Here is a 21,194-nt window from a genome sequence, read left to right on the forward strand (position 1 = left end):
TTCTCTTAATCAGCCCTTACATTTCAAGAGATAATGAAGTCTATCAAAGATCAAATTAGTAAGACAAAAATATTTTAAGTAACCAAAAATTTAATGTTCTTCAAACCACAAAGTGATCATGCTTTACTGAAAAGCCTTTTTTTTATTTCTTAATTTACTTAGAACAATGCAAACAAGCTAACAAAATAGAACCTGGCCATTTTTTTCTACAAAAAGAAAGTGTGTATACAGTATGAAACCAGCCTAAAATTGCAAGCACCAATTACATTTTCTCACTTGGACATATATACATGATATATACACTCAAATGAAATACTGTAAGTACAGTCTGCAATCTGTATGTTTAAGCGTTGGAATGTGTGTCCTCTGTATTCCTGCAAGAGTGCCTCGACAAAGGCTTGAAGTCTTAAGTTAGGAGGGAAAAAGATAAACCTTCCAAATCCAACAAAAAAAACGATAAAAAAAGAGAGAATATAATCCTATAAGTACAGCAGAGAGTGTCGTCACTGTATGCGTAGCATCTTCACAGTTGGGGCAGTTTGTCGACAGGCGTGTCGAATTTGAAGTCTGGAGGGAAGAGGTCTGCGGCGCGCGGGTAGATGAGTCGGTACGACTGTCTAATGGTCACATCCGCCACGCCAGCTATGTCTCCGATCTCTGGGGAAGCATCAGAAACAAAAGAATAGATGTTGGTTCAATTGCTCTACCTGCAGTAAATTATTTACCACTTTTCTCTAAGCATTTGCTGGTGATTTTGGTAAACATCCACTTTCAAATTGAAAAGTTAAGACTGAGAATTTTCCATTTCCCCTCTTCTCAGTCTGCTGAACTCTGACAACATCCGAATGTAAACTGCCACGCACTACCGTCACACGCCCTTAGGGCTGCACGATTATGGCTAAAATGATAATCACGATTATTTTGCTCGATATTGTGATCACGATTATTTATCATGATTATTCATCCATTTTGTTTTATTGCACTTGAGCATTTTAAGTTAACCGAAATGCCTTCACATTCATAATGTATTTTATAAACCTATAAATAAAAAAACATTCAAATGTACAAATCTTTGAACCTGTGATTCCGGTGCACCGGGTCCGTTGTTTTTTTTTCCGGGACCATCACCTCTGTAGCCTTAGTTTTTGGGCATTTGTATTCTAAGACACTTATTTTGTAAGAAGTCTATTTGGGTGTTTGTGGGCTTTTATTTTGAAGTTTCCCATAAGGACCCGCGGGAGAATTAGTGTAAATAAGGAAGTAGTACGTTTGCCTGTGTACTGCGTCTCTGGTCGGAGATTAAAAAGGAAATATTTTACCCCGTAACCCGTGCTTCATTGTATACTACACTTGGATCCAAGCTAATGGAAGAGTTTATACGCACTTTGAAAGGTCAGCGGCAAACTGGGTCAAAATTCAAGTAATTTGAGTTTTGATTACGTTGACTAACTGTTGCAGCCCTACACCAGAGCAAGCTAAACCCAGCGTGAATAATCGCCCGCGGCCACAATCAATTAATTGTGGAAGCCAATATCGACATCGCGATTAATATACGATTAATTGTGCAGCCCTACACGCCCTCCTCACCTTTCTGGGTCTTCTTCTCAGCGGAGGCCTGTGAGGCCATGTAGATGGCTGCCGCGGCCACGGAGATGGGGCTCCTGCCGGGCACCAGGTCCAGCTCCACCGCCTTCCTGGCGATGAAGGTGGCGGCCATCTGGACCTGCTTGGGCAAGCCCAGGTTGGAGCAGAAGCGGGACATGAAGTCTCCTGTGGTGATGAGGTCCACGCTCGTCTCCAGCGCCTTGAGGATCAGCTTGAAGCACCGGCCAATCTCCTTCTTGGAGATACGGGAGACGGCGCAGATCTCTGTGGAGACGAGGAGGAGAGAGACCGGTTTAGATGGAATGTAGCGAAAGAAAATCTAGAACATTTCTTGCCAGGAAGACTTCTTCTTCTTCAATGACTTCCATAGTAAAATTGTAAAAGATGAAGTGCACTGATATGTGATATGATATGATGAATCAAATGCCATCCTAAGTGATGCAGATCCACACTGTGCTGAAGCAAACTACACACTACAGTCCAAAATCCCCTTAATATGTATTGAGGGGACGAGGTATGACTAGCCAACATGTCTTTCTTTTACCTAAAGATTTATTAATATATGTTATGAAATGATTTTACCGGTGACACAATATATCCCAGTAGAGTAAAGGGGATGAATACGTCTGCAAACAATTTTCTGTAATTGGAATTTTATACTTTCACATACATTTCTCTAATTTCCACTCCACTTTGATAGAAAAGAGAAGTTTGTGTAGATTTTGTAACAAAAATTCCAAATAAATGTACTTTGAACTAATTTTGTAACAAGAAGAAGAAGAAAAGAAAAGACAGTCTAGGGGGTTAAAAAGTATCATAATTGTAGTTTACAGGAAAATGAAACCGCTTGCTCTGACCTTTAAACGTCCTAGGAACCCCTTCTTGTCTGCAGGCGATGTAGAGGCAGGCTGAGGCGATGGCGTCGTTAGCTCGACCTTTCAGGCTCTTCTGTTCGTAAACTTGCTTGAATAAGTTGTTTGTTCTGTCCTGCAGGGCAAAGGCATTATTTGTTTGTCAGCAACAGTCTGTACAAATTCAATCACATGCTACAATATTGTTAGCTCACACGTAAAATAAGCATAAAAAGCTGAACAAATATTATATTTATGTATTCATTTAGGTATTTCTTTCTTTCTGTCTTTGACAAAATAAAAGCACATGACATGCAAATCGTAAAGGTTAACAAAAAAGTCCCGGACGTCTTTCCATCATGGTCTTTGCCATTTCTTCTGCCTACACAAGATGACAACAGGCATCAAGTCCAAGAGAGCGTACAAGTCAAGTCACGATTTAAAGTCATACAGTATATTCTTCCTAAAAGCACATTCCAGAACATTCACATACATGGCGATTCTTTGGAACATTTTAACGGCAGATGGAACTCACGATGATATTCCTGGGTAGGTTGATGCGGTCGGCCATGGTGGTGATCTCTTTGAAGGCGTTGAGCATGGCCCGGTCCGAGCTGCTCATGGTCCGACGGTTCTGGTACTTGGAGTTGCCGAACTCGTCAAAGCTAGCTGCGCCTGTTCCCTGTGGTGGAACCAGAGGATGTTTATCAGTAAAACGCACATCGTCTTATTTCTAGACAACTATGACACATTACACAACGATCCAAATAATCAGATTGGTCAAAGACGTGTTCCAACAGTGTTGATAATTGCCATAAAGCATGGCTAGCTGCGGCGTATTGGCTGATCTGCCAACTCTTATGGTAACCATGGAGCTAGTGAGCAATGTCTCGTTTTCTCCTGTTTTTTACTCTTCTGTATACTACACTAAATAAAACTTAAGACAGTATACATGCAATGGTAACCATTGTATAAAAGCCATAGTAAACTTCAAGATGTTCCTTAGCGTGATAAGGGATAATTTGGTGCTGCTGACAGTCCTAGACTGTGACTCACACCTAGCTGCATCACTGTGGTACCCATAATCACAGGAAATTAAAACCTATCGGGTATTATGGCTGTAAACGCTGACCGCATCATCAGAACTTTCAATGACACGGCATTTCAGCATCACTTCACCTACGCAATGTGTATTTGAGCACATACAGAAATTGGTTCCAAATAGTCAAAACCATCACTTGCTCAAGGGTGATATGTCCTTTTGAAGAACAAATCACATATTTCATCTGTAATGACATATTGTCTACATCACTAGTTGAACAGTATGATATTTGACAAATTCATTTGAAAATACAAAAATTTGTACCCCCTAATTCTCATTTCCACTAAAGACAGGCTGGGTGCCGCTCACCTTGCTGATCATGGTGGTCAGGTCTCCCCCATTAAGCAGCGGGTTCTGGGCATCTCCCACTCTGGATGGATCTTTGGTGGCTTTCTCATTGGTAAATGTCCTCCACTCTGAGCCCACATCGATTACGCGGTCGCCTGAGGGGGAACGGTTCGACAATTAAAAAAAAAAAAAAGTCCCATTAACACTCTACTGTCTACATCCTGAGTTTTGTTTGAAGCCGGATATAGACCGAATGCAACCTCCTTTCTTTGTCTCCTTATAAATAGCTTTTGTTAACCTTTTGTACAGATAAGAGGAAAAAATTGATGTCAGCTTTTCAATCTTTTGTATCGATGTCTTCAGCTGTTACTCTGAAACTAGTTTTTCCTTTGTCCTTGATTGACGGAAACAAAAGAAGTGAAATGTGATGCCAAAGATAGAAAGAGAGGAGTTCAGAAAAGGAGCAGAGCAGTTGATGATAGATTTTGTCTGTGTTTGTCAACAATAACACTAACCAAGGCTAAAAGCACAATGAGTCACACACAAAAAATGTCTGCAGTAAGTGCACACAACAGATGCATTCACTCCTTGTTCTCTCCAGCTGCATTATCTCTCTTTGGGAGAATCGACCAGAAGATGGTGCCAGATTCATAAGAATTCACTCATGCTACCACCTGCGTTTGTCAGGACCACAAGGCCCCTTCAAATACTGTAGAATTTGTCAATCCTCCCATCCTCCCTTTCTTCAACTTGGTCTTAGCACTCTTCTAGCACTAAGCAACAAAAACATTCTCTCAGGAGAGTCCTTCGGGATCAGTGAGCTAGGGCACAAATATTGTACTCTCAATATTGTGGGTCTGAACCGGGCTCACAATCTTTGTTGCGTGTCATCCACTCTTGTTTTCTTCCCTTTTTCCTGTCACTTTCTCTTGTAATATAGAGTAAGGCAGAAATACCATATATTATCTTCAAACTAAAACATCCAATTGTATCAAATCAAGGATGTACAAAGGAAAGGAAGGCAGGGCATATTGTTTGAACATGGCCAATATTTCCTCCCACTTATGATGGCCTGTTCCTAGAACCATATAGCAGGGTCAAGGATTAGATTTCTGATATTTTAATCCTATTAGGCTTTTACCATCCATCAATCCGGCTAATATCTAGGAGCAATTGTGACATTCATCCCCTTACAGGAGGAGCGAGAACAGAGAGCATTTAGCTTGCATCAGAGAACGGCTCCAGTCTCTTATATCCCATCTGACCAGGTCGGTGCTCAAGGGGCTCATTAGAGGGGTTAGTCTGTCTTCCACTGCAGCTCTGTGTTACAGTCTGTTACAAGCTAAAAGGCTTTGTACTGGATCTATGTTGTGTGCCGCCATGTCATGTGTGCATGTGACTTGCCAAAAAACATAATAGACAGCATTGTATGCACATGCACTTTCGAAATGCTAGCCAAGGCAAAAAAAAACATCCATCTACGTGGAGAAAATAATTCAGTGAGTAATGTGCTCAAATATTCCCCTAACCGTAAAAATGGAAACAGTGTACATTTGCATACTTTTTCTGAAAGGCATCTGTTAATTCTCTTCCTTTCTTTGTCCATTCATCACCTCTACTCCACGTTCCTGTCTGCTTAATTTTCCACCTAATTAAGGACGTGTGTACTGACATGTTCGATGTAGTACCGCTAATAAAAAGTTGAGATTATCTGTGTGTGTGTGTGAGGGTAATTGAGTGAGAGAGAAGGGGGGTGTAAAGGAAAACAAAAGGGAAGACAGAAAGGAAAGGGGAAGGGAAAGGAAAAGGAAGGGGAAAGGAAAGGGAAAGTGAGAGCAAGTATGTGCTAATGTATCAAAGGCTCTGTAGCCCAAAAGCTGTGTGTGTGTGTGTGTGTGTGTGTGTATAGTCACTCACCCACTACAAGGCCGCATTCGGGGCAGATCATGTCCCCTGCTCTGTAGTCCTCCACCAGCATGGCATCAGGGTGGTTGGGACACTGAACTCTGGGAAGGGCCAGAGCCTCTCCGCTACAGAGCAGGAAAAAAGTGTAGGCATCAGTTAACAAAAAGCTCAAAGGCAAGAAAAGTATATGAAAGGGAGGATGGGGAAAGTGTACTGCTAGAAAGTCTCATCTACTGCAGTGAAAAAAGAAAGAAGAGTTTCAAAAAGCCAGCAGACTGCGACCTGTATCCTCCCCCCCTGCCTTGTCTTGTGAAAGATCACCCACAGAAAGATACAGCTAGCTGATGAAAAACCTCAGGGGGAAATAAAAGTAGAGCAAATTAAAGATAAGTGTGTTGTTTGCATTTTTGTTCACTTCCTTACACCGTTATTACCTGGGGCAAGAAAGGTCTGGGTGAACATTCTTGCACAACAAGTTTTACAAATTGACTGCTCTAATTACAAGCTGTCCATTTGTCGGGTCAAGCAGGTTGAAAGCTTGAAGTTGGTTAAGGCTAACATGGGTTGTGTCAACATGCGACTTAAGACATGAAGGAAGGTGTAAAAACGAATTATCAAAGGTCATAAAGTCGCACGATTAACAGCGTCCACAACGACATCAAACAAGTCGGAGTCAAAGCTAACATCACGACGCAGCAAAATGTGCCTCGCCTGCTCGTGTCGGTGTCTTGATATAGCAATAACACACAAAAAAAGTCACGATGATGGCGACAGCGCAACAGACGAGTCGAGCATCCTTGTTTGTCATCAAACCAGGGCTACTTCACGTTATTTTGCATGCCACTTTCCACTCTCAGACTAGCTCCTGTAAAGATAGTGACGGTCCGTGAATAGACAAACATTTCCCCAAACCGACACTGGCTACACAAAGTACCAAGGAGAGGCAGACACGCACAATGTGCATCCAAAAGAAGCAATTCACTGCATTTATTCGCTCCATTCCTGAATTCCAAAGATTCTTCAGTTGACTAAGGCAGAGTGTATCCCATGAAGAAACCTAGCTGCACAGTAAATTTATTTTAGCTGGCTGTATTGTAAACTTTCAACAACAGCAACGTTTCTGAACGCCGCGCCTGATGGTGACGACACGGCAAGCTAACAAGTTAGCTACAACAACCAACGGTACGCTAAACCTTGTTGTGTATCTTACACTAATGACAGGTCTAAGCAGATCTGTTGTATTAAAAATGTGTTATAGGGATGTAACGACGACAAGATGTGAGGATAATGTGATGATCGACGCAAGCTGTTAAGTGACAATGCTAATACAGTATGTCAACGTAACGGTGAATCTGATAGTGACTTCTGGCAACATCTTGCTAGCTAACTCCTAGCCCAACATACCACACAGCTAACGTTAAAGATAAGGACCGGACATTTTTTACTAGCGCTGGCGTCTGCCATCACGTTTAACTAAATAACAGCTCTACAAAATACAATTCTAAGTGCCAAACACGATGCAGACATATTACATTTGGTGACAGTTTCTACGCACCGGCTTGTCGACGCCATGTCACCGCTCTCTTTGCCAGCCAGTGAACAGTTTGGAACAATGGGGCGCTCCACCTATATTTATAGATTTTTCAAACCACGTGTCCACATGAGGACGGAGCGCCAGAAGGCTCAAATTAGGGCGACATTACAACGAAAAACACAAAAGAAAGTAGAAAAAGAAGGCTAAAAAGACAGCAGGCCTCATCATACTGGCTCAGGATAGACACAAGACAGGACATCAGATACAGCGCCCTCCCCGCCCCCCCAAAAACAGTAACAATGTCCAATGACAGCAATGAAAGCACAATACTGTAGAACTACTCAAGACATCCATTCAGTATAGGCCGTTCAAAGCTTCTGGAATGTAACAAGCAATCTCTAACCCTTACAGACTTTGACCAGAAACAAAGGCACAGGCCTGTTGATGAACTGGTCTGTGATGTGACTGTCTCTCTGTGCCAGCCTGTGTCCCTACTGCTGTACCAGTCTGTGACTACATTGTCCCTCTTCACCATAAACTTCACTGGCCTGAAAAGGAAAGCACACAAAAAGGCACTTGACCTGGTCAGAGTTCATGAGACTAGAATAGAAGCGAATAGAATAGAATAGAATAGAATAGAATAGAATAGAGACCTGGCAATAGAAAATAATATTTTATAAATTATACATATATTTATTGCTCACCTGCCTTGTTGCATATGTGGATACACAAACATATTGAATTTCTACATGTCTTTAAGTATTTGATGAATGTGTTTGAATACTGATAGTCAACAATGGATTATTGCAGTGTGCTGTCTTCATTTCTACAACGCAGGCAGAGGAGAATGCAACTGAGCACTCATACAAAGTGTTATCAAGACAACAGCAGGTGGAGCTAAAACAGAAAGTGTGTCAGGTTTGGAACCTGCTGAAGATGCCATGGCCAGGCAATGATATTTATTGGTCCTGGAGGCTAAATGATTTCAAGGATTAGCTTGCATGAGCCACTCATTTGCAATTGTGTTCATTACTCACTCAGTGATTCAACAAATGGGAATTCCTATCTTTGAAATAGTGTCGTTTTCTAGTATGAAAATGAGCGTCAGCCTGCCACAGGGTACAGTCACATATTGCTGAGTATGCGTCATCTGGGGTGAGCAATCTCATCCAACAGTTTGCCAGTGTTGGCAGCTCTTAATGATGTGAATCCCTGAGTCCCATCTGAGGGATCTGGGCTTGATCCTGTGGCACAGCAGCTCTGATGGGGCGTTCTCATCAGCACTGCAAAAAGATAAACAACGCCCCAGTGTGGGTTTATACTGCTGCTGAGGAGGTAGCAGCACTGAGATGATATGTGAACCCTTTCATTTATTAATTTTTTACTAGACTCTTGGTTTTTGGCTGACAAGGGGGTATATGTCCTTGACAAAGATTCACAATACTTGAATAAACCATTGACTATCCAATACTTCTGGTGTATTGTACTGAAGGAAAGTTCACTTGCATAAATGGTTACAAGTCACAGCATGACAGACATCACAGGTACAGCTGTGAGCAGCAGAGACTCTTATGCCTCTTTAGTCATGTAGTCAAAAGAAAAAAATGGCACATGCTCTCTCTTTTGTCTCTCTCTCTCTCACGCACACACACACATACACACATACACACACACACACACAGAGGCACAAACCACCACCATCTGAGCTTCTGATGAGCTGTTGATATTCATTATTTCCCTTATTTCCCAACTGTGACTTAATGTCTTCACATCATTCTTCGTCATTCTTACTTTATGTTAAGTAACAACATGGGATCCAGACACAAACAAACACTGTGAGAGCTGCATATTGGTACGGGTGCAGCCACCCGGGGTGCTGCCTGTAATTTGACACACATATGCGCGCACACACACACACACACACACACACACACACACACACACATACACACAGTGAGGACCTTCACTGACTACATTCATTCCCCCTAACCCTCTCCACTACATGCCTAACCTTAACTCTTACCTGAACCTAACCCTAATTCTAATTTCCCTGTGTGTGAGGACATTTGGTCCACACACACACACACACACACACACAGAGAGAGAGAGAGAGAGAGAGAGAGAGAGAGAGAGAGAGAGAGAGAGACAAAGAAAGAACTCTGTATTTGCAGTGCTTAAGGTAATTAAAAGCCATGGAAACAGGTTTGTTTGGGTTTGTTTGGGTCCGTGAGAGTTCATGCAAATTTGATTTGCAGTTTATTTTTTGTTACTTCCAGACAGGCGGCACACATCTGAAATAACCTTAATGGTGAAAGGATAATAATGACAATGTGCAGTGCAGTTAAACTAATAGCTGTTATTCGTGTGAGTGAGAGCACACAGTGTTTGGGGAGGGAGGTCCATGTTGAATAATTTACAGCGCATTGAGCCAATTCTCAACACGTTGACCTGGTTGCCAGGGGCATCTGGGTGCTTTTGCTGCTGAACCTAATTATCTGTTTGCTCCGCCCACGCAGGCGGGGAACCCCATGCTATCCAACCACTGTTACCACTGCCACCCCCAATGTGATAATCCTGCCCTCCACACCTCCCCATCCACCACAGCATGCTGCTACCTCTCCCCTCCCCTCCCCACAACACACACACACCATATGTCTAACCGCAGTCACAAAGCTATCTGACACCATCTGCAAGTTTGGAATCAGGGCAATGTGTTACACAATCAGTATCATCACTACTCCATCAACAGCCACTTCCCACAGCAGGGCCAAGTGGAGCTAACCCAGGCTAGGACCACTGCAAAAAGTTTACATCAGAATTTGTATCATATAATGAAAAATACTGTTTGCTTATTTGAAAATACAGCCTGGCTGACTTATCGATCAGTAAAAGTATCACATCATGATAAATCATCTCTTGGCAACAAGATGTGAGGAGAAGTTGTTTTAAGAGACCAAGGGCAGACAGTTAAGTGAGTTCACATGCACTTAGATGGTACTTGTTAAGGGAGGGGAGAGCATTTCTCATTCACTTTGCCCACTCAGTTTTTCTTTCTGATTCTGTAAGGATTCAGACTGACAACCTCACAGTCACAAATCCACTTCTTTAACCTCTAGGCAACAATTTGTCCCTGTAGTGGAAACCACTAATCTAATATGTGTGTGTTAACCTATTTAATGTAATTACTCAACAAGCCTGTTAACAACACAGACATAATCAATAATCAATTTGGGTGTCTGTGTGTGGGTGTGTGGGGGGTGTATGGTGGGGTGGTTGTGCGCAACCTCCAAATCTGAGCCTATAAACCTGGCAAACCATCACACAACACACACTCCTATGGCTGCTTTTCTGTTTTTTTCACTTCCTCTAAAAGTACAAGGGCAGAGTGAGTGTGAGCAGAGAGTGCCAGCAGCCAGCAGCCAGCAGCCCTGGACCGGTTGAAACCTGTATGGGTTGAAACTCAAGAGACACTTCCTCCACCCTGTGCATCAGCAACCAAATCCAGACAGAGCTGGAAATGATGCATGAGTCCAGCACCCAGGGTCCTAGTTTCCTATTGACTGCTTATTTTGCTAATAGCATAGTATAGTATAACAAAGCATAGCATAGCATATCATAGCATAGCATAGTATAACAAAGAACAGCATAGCATAGATAGATAGATAAATAGATAGATAGATAGATAGATAGATAGATAGATAGATAGATATGTACATTATGCATAAACAATGTATCTTTATTAGTCCAAGTGTTAACAACAGTTTAGTTTCATTGTAACAACTCGATGCTTCGTGTCTTTAAATATGTGGCGTGTGCACAAAAGAGTACAAATAGGAGTCTAACTACCCGGTTAGATTAGTCTACTGAACATCAAGCAGCACATTGTGGCGTCTGGGACCTTGAAAGAAACAGTTGGAAATTGATGCTGCGTTCAGGTCGTATGGGAAAGACGGCAGTTAGGAGTGTCCTACTTGAAAGTATCGTCCTGGTCAGCTTTCAGTCGGTAATTACTGCTTATAAACACCATTCGCCTCAGCTTTCAGCTCGTAAATGCATCCTGGGAACCCGAGGTTTGGCGAAGGACCCTGACCCTGTCTGAAATCTGAACGTGACCAACACGGAAATAGCCTACCTGCAGTTAAGTGCAGGTAATGACAAAAATCATTTCAAATAAAAATAACTATTTTCATCACATAAGTAATTTTGTGATTATAATTGAAATGCCAGGCAGGGCACAATCTACTGGTTGGATTTTTGGTTTACCGTTGATAGTGGAATGTACTTGTGTGCTGTAAAACACACACCCAAATGTAGCCTAGCAATCATAAGTGTTTGTTGAGTGTCAAAAAGCTGAGAATAATTATCATGGGCAAATAACCCACAAGAGGCCATGCTTCATGGTGATTTTAGACCTCTCCTGGCGTGTTGCTATTACATGAGGGCAGTAAACCACAATAATAATAAAAGAACACACATTTCGAATCAATCTATTATTTTAATCTGTGCTTAATAACACCGATATAGTTCTTGAAGAGACGCCAAACAAAGTGGTTGCCCACATTGGTTGTTAAATACCGGTATGAGTGTTATTTTTGGTTGCTTTAGGCTCATTGAGATTACAGTGTTAAAACTGTTAAAGCGTTAACTGGGTATTTTACAACCCGTTTCTAGAAACTCGGACAAACGAAAACAGGGGTATCAACTCTCCCTTTTATAGCCTATTGTGTTTACACTATTCTTAATTGTGGCTTTTCGTGAAGTCTTTGTACGGGTTATTCCCACACGCCATGAACGCAGCATCAGATAAGCTCGCTGCGCTGTGTCTTTGGGTCGTCGCCGTCATGTCATCCTCCAATGAGAGGCGCCGATAACACCGCTCCACGGCCTCCATGTTGGACCACCCTTTTCTTAGAATTACATTAGCAGGCAGTCTGCGCATATCCTCCAGCCTACAGCCGAGCAGCGGCTCCGGGTCTCAGGTATGAGGGATGTCGCCGACAAACCGCGCTGTCACCAACAAATGTCCAGGCCCTTTCTCACACTAGCGTCATTCCGTCATTTTTATAATGGGGCCGTGAATTTAGGTTAGAGGCGCATCTGAAAAACGGAGCGAAAAGTGGAATGCAGGCTGAGGAAGGAATAATTGGATTGAGATAACGCCAGATAAGCAGTAAGTATGTTTCTTTACTATATTTTCATGTATAGCCCACTTTTTGTTATTTGAACGCATATTAAAATCCATAAGGTGTCTGATCTTTCTTCCCGCGTGGCTGAGGAGATAATCGTGGCCAGATAAGAAATTGGTAACCCAGTGTGAATGTTTAACGCCGGGCACATGCTGAGGCTCAGTTATCCATGTTACAACAAGTCACCTGACCCAGTCCAGCAACAGATAAGTTCCTGCGCAAGAACTCCTCATTTGAGTCAAATGTTTCATCTTATCTCTAAATTTCTATTTCCTGTCGTGGTGAACATCTAAACACAACAATGACGGCCTATAGTCTATTTCCACATGGCCTGTCTGCGACCCACTTCTTTGTTGTTGTCTGGAGCCCATTATATACTATAATGTCTTAGCCTCAGGTCCGGCTTCTACTGCCTGGTTTGTGCAACACGCCTGACTGCCCTCTGCAGTAGTCTTTGGTAGTGTTACATTCTTATTATGCATAAATAATTTCCACTTTCCATACAACGACTTTAAAAATTAGGCTATTTACATCTTCACTTTTTAGACATTTTTTTTATTCTATAAAGTTAGGTCAAAGTATAGGCTACATTCAATTTGAATATTTTGTCTGAGATTGACGCAGATTATTCAAATTCTAACAAAGTGGAAAGAAAATGTAAGAAATCTAGGCTATGTCAAGGTAAAAAATGTATAATACAGGTGTAGTTTGTAAAAGAGTTGACCCCGATGACTCACTGGCGCCAAACCGGCAAACAATCTTCAACGTTTCATAAATCATCCTATTCCTACTCCATCTGTATAGGTCATAGTCAAATATTTTGAATAGCTTATATTTTCTATATATATATATATATATATATATATATATATATATATATATATATATATATATATTATATTTCAGAGGGATTTTAGGATGTAGGGTGTTCTTCAGTATGAAATGTACAGTATGTGTCACATATGGATGGAATTTCAGTGCAGCTCCTGGAGCTTCAAAGAAACATGAAATTATCAAGATGGACGGATGATCATTTAATTTCTTTGAAACCCCACGGACTGGAATTCAGAAGGACTTTACGTAAATCTTGCTTTCAGATGTAGGCTATTTATGTTCAGATTAAAAGCATCAAAGGAGGGAACAGAAACAGATGAAAGCAGATGCAAGCAGCACACACACACGATACAGGAAGTGGCACATGCCTCAAAATAAGAAAAAAGCGCACACTTTGCATTGCTTCACTAAATGAAACGCATGTGTGCCAAACTTCTCAGTGAGTCACAACAGTTGGTGGACTTAGGCTTACATCAAAGGGCTCTCTCTCTATTCCAGCAACCACATGTTGTAACAAGTCTGGATTTAGCACAGTCTTGGCTCAGTGTTTGTATAGCTATCATTAAATATTGCTGAATAAAAATGGACTGAAAAGGAGTGCGAGGAGTTGTGAAGTCAGCTGATGGAGCGCTTAAACAGTTACACATTGTCACCTGGCCCAGTATCCTCCAAGCACACTGGAGTTAAATGTTACTAAATGTCACTCATCGACAGGTTTAGGAGGACGTTTCCACTCTCAACCTGCAAGACTCGTTTTCACTATTGCTGCTCTATTCAATGTTGAATGTTATTTTAGCATTTTCCTTTCATGTTTCCTGAATTCGTAAGGTAATAATTATCTGTTATACTTCAACAGTAGGCCTACTTGGGTGTCAACTGGAACAGTGTTACAAGAAAAGGAGTGTGCGCACACTCAGTTCAGGGCATACTTCACAACTAAACAGCGAGCTTTCAGTCTAGGACATTTCCATCAGAGCATACGTGGCCAACAATGCAAGGCGCGTATACAGGCAGGCATATACAGGTACCTGCAGGTCCTGAAAATGTCAGAAAAATATTTGTAAAGTTTCGGTTAGCTAAGAGATTAAACGGTTACTGATAGCAAGTTTTGTGACAGCCGGCAAAACGTTTGGTAAATTGAAGTTTCCTCACATTAGACCTTCTTGGCTAAATCAGACAAAACAGGACATTTACCCGCTAAATCTTTCAGATGAGTTTGAGGTATTTCCCAAGGGTAGTGGAGAAGTAAAGTTGGACAACTACCGTAGTATGCTAGGGCTACCCAAAACATTTTAAGAGAAAAACTTCACTATTTATCTACCTGATTCTGTATTGGCACACAGGTGAAATACTGCTTAGGCCCCCTGGTGGTCAGAACCGGGACTAACGTCACATCCACCTGCTGAAGGCGATTTACTGTATATTATGCCTCCTCAGTCTGGGGAGCTACAAATTAGCTAGGCTAATTTTGTATTTAGGTCTAAATTAACACTGAATAATTAGCTACCCCTCCTAACCTTTCTGAATAATAATAATAATTATTGAACAGTGGGGAAGGAAATGGAAGGATAAGAGAACAAAGAGGGATAGAGGAGAAAGGTGAGGAAGAGAGAGGAACAGAGGAGCAAGGAAGAGGAGAGGAGGGTTGTTTTATAAAAGGTTTTTTCCTTTGGGGGTTGCCTAGGGACCCTCCCACATGGTATGTGTCTGCCTCTCACTCCACCAGGTGCTGTACAAAATGCACCATATCTGCTTTGCTTAACACAATTGGACTTCATATCCCTTAATAACTAATTCATTTCCAGTTGTCCTTTTTCTTATACCGCCCTTTGATTTTATTTTATTTTGGGTTTTAAATTGGTCTTAAATTCAATTCCATATAAAGGTCTTAAGTTTGGCTTTCTGCCTGCAGCAACCCTGATACATACATACATACTGTATATATACTGTATATACAGCCACACAGCCCATTTGCTTCATTAGCCTTATGCAGAACACTGAGTGCCTTTGACATGTGACAGAAACTCCTCTGGGGAGTTGCAGTTCAGAATATACAAAGGGGAAAAAAAACAGTGTATAGAAAGACAAACCACAAATACACACATTATGAAACATATAGACTTCAACTTCAACTTCAACTTTATTATTATCGCGAAGGAAATTTGGTCTGCAGCGGGCATCGAAACACATCAGGTCACATAAAAACATCGACAACAACAAGCATCAGAAATGTACAACAGAAATTCCCGGAATAAACCAACAGATCAAGTAAAAAAACCAAATACACTCCCACCACACTGAACCAGAAACTGAAAAACCAAAAATGGGAAACAATACCAGATCCAATATTAATGCACTGCAAGTGAAGTGCAAAATAAAGTACAAAATCAATAATATTTGCTGTATTTAATTTTTACAAAAGAATGGAAAATGGGACTTTGTGGGATCAGGAGATCATCCCATCCCGTATTCTATATAAGGTCCTATAGACTATTATAGTAAGACACTCATGTCAAAATCCTGGTTTAGACCCAATGGCTGGAATACATCCAAAGAAGTCCTCTCATTTGGAACAATGTTGAAAGGTTTTAAATCAATAAAAAAGGATTGTTATTTTGTGTCTTGTGCTTTGTTTTACTTCATTGAGTTGTATTTTGTTGCATGCTGCATTACATCATTTTGTTCTGTGACTGATTGTTCATTAATTAGATCTGGGTAGGCTTGTTCTCTATTAAGTCCTTTGAGACAGGCTTGTGATGAAGGGCTATATAAATAAATCAGCTTGACTGTATTTGGACTTTGGTAATCCAAACAGAGGGCAGTCGGATAACAATGTATTACTTAGATTTCTCTATCTAAATAAGTGGCCTCTCCATATCCTTTGTATGATTAACTTACACTGTGTAGATTAACTGTCTGTCATTTCTTGCAGTGATGTTTACACTCACTGAGGTTGCATCCCTGAACGACATCCAGCCGACGTACCGTATCCTGAAGCCGTGGTGGGATGTCTTCATGGACTACCTGGGGCTGGTCATGCTCATGCTGGCCATATTCGCCATGACCATGCAGATCACCAAGGACCAGGTGGCGTGCCTCCCCTATCTGCAGGATCCGGAGGAGTCCTCAGGGGCGGGGCCCAACTCTTTCACGACTCAGAGTCCACGGGAAGCCGCCTCGCCGGCGTTCACCAGGGCCCCAGCGGTTGCTGCCGCCCCACTAGTCTCTAAGGACTTACCAGACGCAGCTGTCCATGAGATCCACATCATGCACCAACAACACGCTGCCGTGAAGGCAGAGAAGTATAGTCGACAACCTCAGCCGACAGGGATCAGCACCAACCTGGACTTTCAACAATATATATTTGTCAACCAAATGTGTTACCATGTTGCCTTGCCCTGGTATTCCAAGTACTTCCCATACCTCACACTCATACACACCCTCGTGCTCATGGTCAGTAGTAATTTCTGGTTCAAATACCCCAAAACGAGCTCAAAGATTGAGCACTTTGTTTCTATTCTGGGTAGGTGTTTTGAGTCTCCTTGGACTACAAAGGCTTTGTCTGAGACAGCCTGTGAGGACTCAGAGGAGAACAAGCAGAGGCTGACTGGCACCTCTTCAGCACCAAAGCAGGTATCATTAGAGGGGAAAGAGGATGGCACGACCGCCAACTCGTCCACGCCCATGCTTGGAAATAGTGGGGTGAAGTTCTCTGCAGATAAACCCATCGCTGAGGTTCCAAGTAGTATGACAATCCTGGACAAAAAAGATGGGGAGCAGGCCAAAGCCCTGTTTGAGAAAGTGAGAAAATTCAGAGCGCATGTGGAGGACAGCGATTTCATCTATAAGCTTTATGTAGCTCAGACTGTTGTCAAAACTGTCAAGTTCATTTTGATCTTGTCCTACACTTCGACCTTTATGGCTGCCATTGAATTCCAGCACACGTGTGAGCCTGATATAAACCACCTAACAGGGTATACAAAGTTCTTCTGCACCCACAACATGGCTTTCATGCTGCGGAAGCTTCTTCTCAGCTACATGGCTTTAATAATGATCTATGGGATGGTGTGCTTGTACTCTCTCTTCTGGCTGTTCCGACGGCCCCTTAAAGAGTACTCGTTTGAGAAGGTCAGAGAGGAGAGCAGCTTCAGTGACATTCCTGACGTCAAGAATGACTTTGCATTCCTCTTACACATGGTTGACCAATATGACCAGCTCTACTCCAAGCGGTTTGGCGTCTTCTTGTCCGAGGTCAGCGAAAACAAGCTGAGGGAAATCAGCCTCAATCATGAGTGGACCTTTGAAAAACTAAGGCAACTGGTGACCCGAAACGCACAGGACCAGCAGGAGCTGCACCTCTTCATGCTCTCTGGCCTCCCTAATGCAGTATTTGACCTCACGGACCTGGAAGTGCTTAAACTGGAGCTGATTCCTGAGGTGAGGTTCTCGGCGAAGGTCTCCCAAATGACCAGCCTGCAGGAGCTGCATCTCTGCCACTGCCCGGCCAAAGTAGAGCAGACAGCTTTCGCTTTCCTCCGCGACCATCTCCGCTGCCTTCATGTCAAGTTCACTGACGTTGCCGAGATCCCAACTTGGGTTTATTTGCTGAGGAGTTTGAGAGAGCTTAACCTAGTTGGGAATTTGAGCTCGGAAAATAACAAAATGATAGGTCTAGAGTCCATGCGAGATTTGAGGCACCTAAAGACATTATGCCTGAAGAGTAACCTCACAAAAATGCCCACAAATATCACAGAGCTGTCACCGCATCTAATAAAACTAGTGGTGCACAACGATGGTACAAAACTGTTGGTACTAAATAGTCTGAAAAAAATGACAAACCTAGCAGAACTGGAGCTGTACAGCTGTGAACTGGAGAGGATTCCCCACGCTATTTTCAGCTTGACCAACCTACAGGAACTTGACCTTAAATCCAATAACATCCGAACCATAGAGGAAGTCATCAGCTTCCAGCATCTCAAGAGGCTGACATGCCTTAAACTGTGGCACAACAAAATTATCACCATTCCGGCCTCCATCGGCCAGGTCAAGTCTCTGGAGTCTCTCCACCTCTCACACAACAAATTGGAGACCCTTCCTCCAGCCTTGTTCACTTTACCTAAACTCCGACACTTGGATGTGGGCCACAACTCCATCACAGTGCTCCCACCGGATGTGGGTCTCCTCCACAACCTCCAGCACTTTGCCATCAATTCCAACAAGGTGGAGGTGTTGCCCAAGCATCTGTTCAGATGCACCAAGCTCAAGGTGCTTTGCCTGGGGAACAACGGGCTCACCGTGCTGCCGGAGTCCGTGGGCCAGCTGGTCCAGCTCACTCAGCTGGAGCTGAGAGGAAACTGTCTGGACCGACTGCCCGCCCAGCTAGGCAACTGCCGCCTGCTGCGCAAAAACTGCCTGGTTGTGGAGGACCACCTGTTTGACACACTGCCTGTGGAGGTGAAAGAGAGCATCAGCCGAGAGACCAACGTGTCCTTTACCAGTGGCTTATAGCACAAAAACCACTATGGCGACACAGACAGGCTGGCAACTCTGATGGTTTATCATAAGCCCGTATAGTGGGGGGGCATATTGGACTTTTTACTATTGTTTTACTACTATTGTATTCACTGAAAAAAAATGAATGCATTTTCTTGATTATTTTAATGAATTGTCTTAGTTGCACTACATATGAATAGTGTCTAGAAATTTCTTATTAAAAAGTGATACAGAGTGCTTTTCCTTATTGCTGACTGTCTGATTCAATGCAGCAATTTAACTATTGGCATTTAGTATTTCATAGCTTTGTACATTAAAACATTTGAAACTACAAAAAAGCTTTTAGCTTCTCTGTGTAATATTCCATAGACCAAAATTGTTTGCTGTAATGATACAGTATGTAGACTTAACATTATTGTATTGTCCTAGGTACTCAGGTATAATTGTAACCATGGGGAACAGTCTTTTGCCTTAACTGCTGCTATTTTTTTACAGTGAGGGCTTTCAAAACAAAAGGCCAAAAATGAACATGTTTTCATACAGACACTATCCACAAAGCATTTTCTATACATGATGTAAGAGGGCACAATACAAAGGTCTCTTTTTTGGCAGTAAGTCACTTTTGTTGAAATCACATGATATTCATTTTCCTCAATGTCTTGTAGCTAACAGAATGATTTGGATGCTGTTGTCGACTGTCTAGACAGTCTGAGCTGCAGAACTCACGTGGAGACAGAGCCAGAACTGAACTTTTACCTTTTAGCTTGGTGAAGATTGTATGCTGACAAAGGCCTATAGGAATTCATTTGCACATTGAAAACTCAATGTTTATTTAAAGATTGGTGAATGTCATTTGTGATAAGTCCTAAGACAGACCGTGCTAAACCTTTCCTATTTTACAAAATGATCCATGTGAGTTGATAAAAGGGAGATGTGTTTGCTAGCTTTCTTAATCATGTTTTTAAAATGGAAATGTGAGTTAAAATTGGTCACGAATAGAACTGATTATCCTAAAAATGTACATTTCACAATTATGTAATGAGGATAAACGTGTTTGCCTTCATCCTTCCCAATGTATTTCTGTATACATAAGTGTTCTTCAATGATACAACAGCTACTGTACCACCTTGGTGATCACATGCTCAAAGTTCACAACTTTATGGCACAATAAAACAAGATTTTAGATGAATATCTCTAATTATTGTTATTCATCTACTCTCCATCCATCTACTCTACTCCAGGCCTGCTCCATTGAACACTCTATTTCTATATTATTATTTACTGTTGGAAATGCATATCTTTTGAAAACGTCAAGTAAGCCTGGGCCAGTCTTACAAATGCAAAGGCATATTGTATTTAAGTGAATTCAAAGAGGAAATATCACGAAAACAATGAAGCTTAAAAGGAAAATCCACTACATAACACATATATAATGTATATTTTATCCCATATTGTGATCTTGGACAGTTTAGGCTTGATTTGTAAACATCAGGATTCACTCTCAAAGCCACTCGATGTCATCAAGAGACAAATCCTGGCTCTGCTCAACTGACATTTTATGAGACTAAATAAGTGGACAAGGTGAGTGACCTAAGTGATTTCCCAGCAATATGGTCATGATCCACACCTGTTTGCTCTACAGTGATATCTTTTTAAATTGAATGTAAAAGCTCAAGCCAAACATGAGTCAACACGATCAGTTCCTGGTTCACTGTCATTAGAGGTCGTCCAGGCTCTGACGTGTGATGAAATCACACATTGCAGCTTTGGCTCATCTGGTTTACTGGTTTACTGCCTGGAGCGGGTTTATTTATATAGCCTAGATTTCAATGTTAGGCTGGATTTTTCCTTAAAATCTGAAAATGCAAGTATGAAAGATCTGTGCATTTATGACACTTTCATTCATTCATCCATAAATGTGTTTGCAGTTTCCAAAATTGAGTCAAGGGACCTCCAGGGGTTCCCGAGGAGGTGCCAGGGGGTCCCAAGCAAAATGAGGAATAGTTTAATTTCACTAACTAAAAGTTAGCCAAGTGAGAGAGTTTGTTTAGGGAGGACTGTTTTGCTCATAGTTTTCACTCTGCCCATTGTTGTGTCCTCACCTGTAGCAGACAGTTTTGCAATTCTACACCAAAATATAATATAAAAATCTTATCATATGGAGGTCCTTAGTACAAAATGTTATCAAATAAGGGTCCGTGGTCTGATGTATATCTATTTGGGGATCCTTGACATGTAAAGATTTGAAAACCCCGGGTCATAATCCATCTATAATAGTGTCTTTGAACACAACCTCCAGAGGGCGGCACAGCGAGGCCCAGTGTGTTGGAGAATGCTGCCATCTGTCGGTAGGTTGGAGTACCTGCTAACCCTGCTCATTGTAGGAACCAGTGTGT

At 42.0% G+C, this 21,194-nt stretch overlaps 2 protein-coding genes across 3 annotated transcripts; one reads left to right on the forward strand and one right to left on the reverse strand.

Moving 5' to 3' along the window:
* Positions 1-342: 342 nt before the first annotated feature.
* gtf2b (general transcription factor IIB) lies at positions 343-7,367 on the reverse strand. The gene is made up of 7 exons (XM_071907995.1): positions 7,307-7,367; positions 5,764-5,876; positions 3,868-4,001; positions 2,992-3,138; positions 2,463-2,592; positions 1,588-1,869; positions 343-657 (listed from the first exon to the last, which is right to left on the reverse strand). Exons 1-7 carry the CDS (start codon positions 7,321-7,323, stop codon positions 524-526), a joined length of 957 nt encoding a protein of 318 aa, XP_071764096.1. The 5' UTR covers positions 7,324-7,367; the 3' UTR covers positions 343-523.
* A 4,866-nt stretch (positions 7,368-12,233) lies between these two features.
* Positions 12,234-19,980, forward strand: lrrc8da (leucine rich repeat containing 8 VRAC subunit Da). 2 transcript variants are annotated; one of them, XM_078287869.1, is made up of 2 exons: positions 12,234-12,459; positions 16,238-19,980. In XM_078287869.1, coding segments are annotated over exons 1-2 (2,577 nt in total). In that variant the 5' UTR covers positions 12,234-12,458; the 3' UTR covers positions 18,814-19,980. The 2 variants fall into 2 exon arrangements, with proteins under 2 accessions (XP_078143995.1, XP_078143994.1); XM_078287868.1 differs by having other exon boundaries at positions 12,234-12,455.
* Positions 19,981-21,194: the final 1,214 nt, after the last annotated feature.

This window comes from Centroberyx gerrardi, chromosome 13 (assembly GCF_048128805.1).
Source record: "Centroberyx gerrardi isolate f3 chromosome 13, fCenGer3.hap1.cur.20231027, whole genome shotgun sequence".
NCBI classification, from domain to species: Eukaryota; Metazoa; Chordata; class Actinopteri; order Beryciformes; family Berycidae; genus Centroberyx; species Centroberyx gerrardi.

Bases quoted from the DNA above. Each gene is read 5' to 3' on its own strand.
- gtf2b (XM_071907995.1), bottom strand. The intron at 1,870-2,462 runs GTCAGAGCAAGC...TCGTCTCCACAG, and splicing joins GGTTCCTAGGACGTTTAAAG to AGATCTGCGCCGTCTCCCGT. The intron at 658-1,587 runs GTGAGGAGGGCG...ATGCTTCCCCAG, and splicing joins TGAGAAGAAGACCCAGAAAG to AGATCGGAGACATAGCTGGC.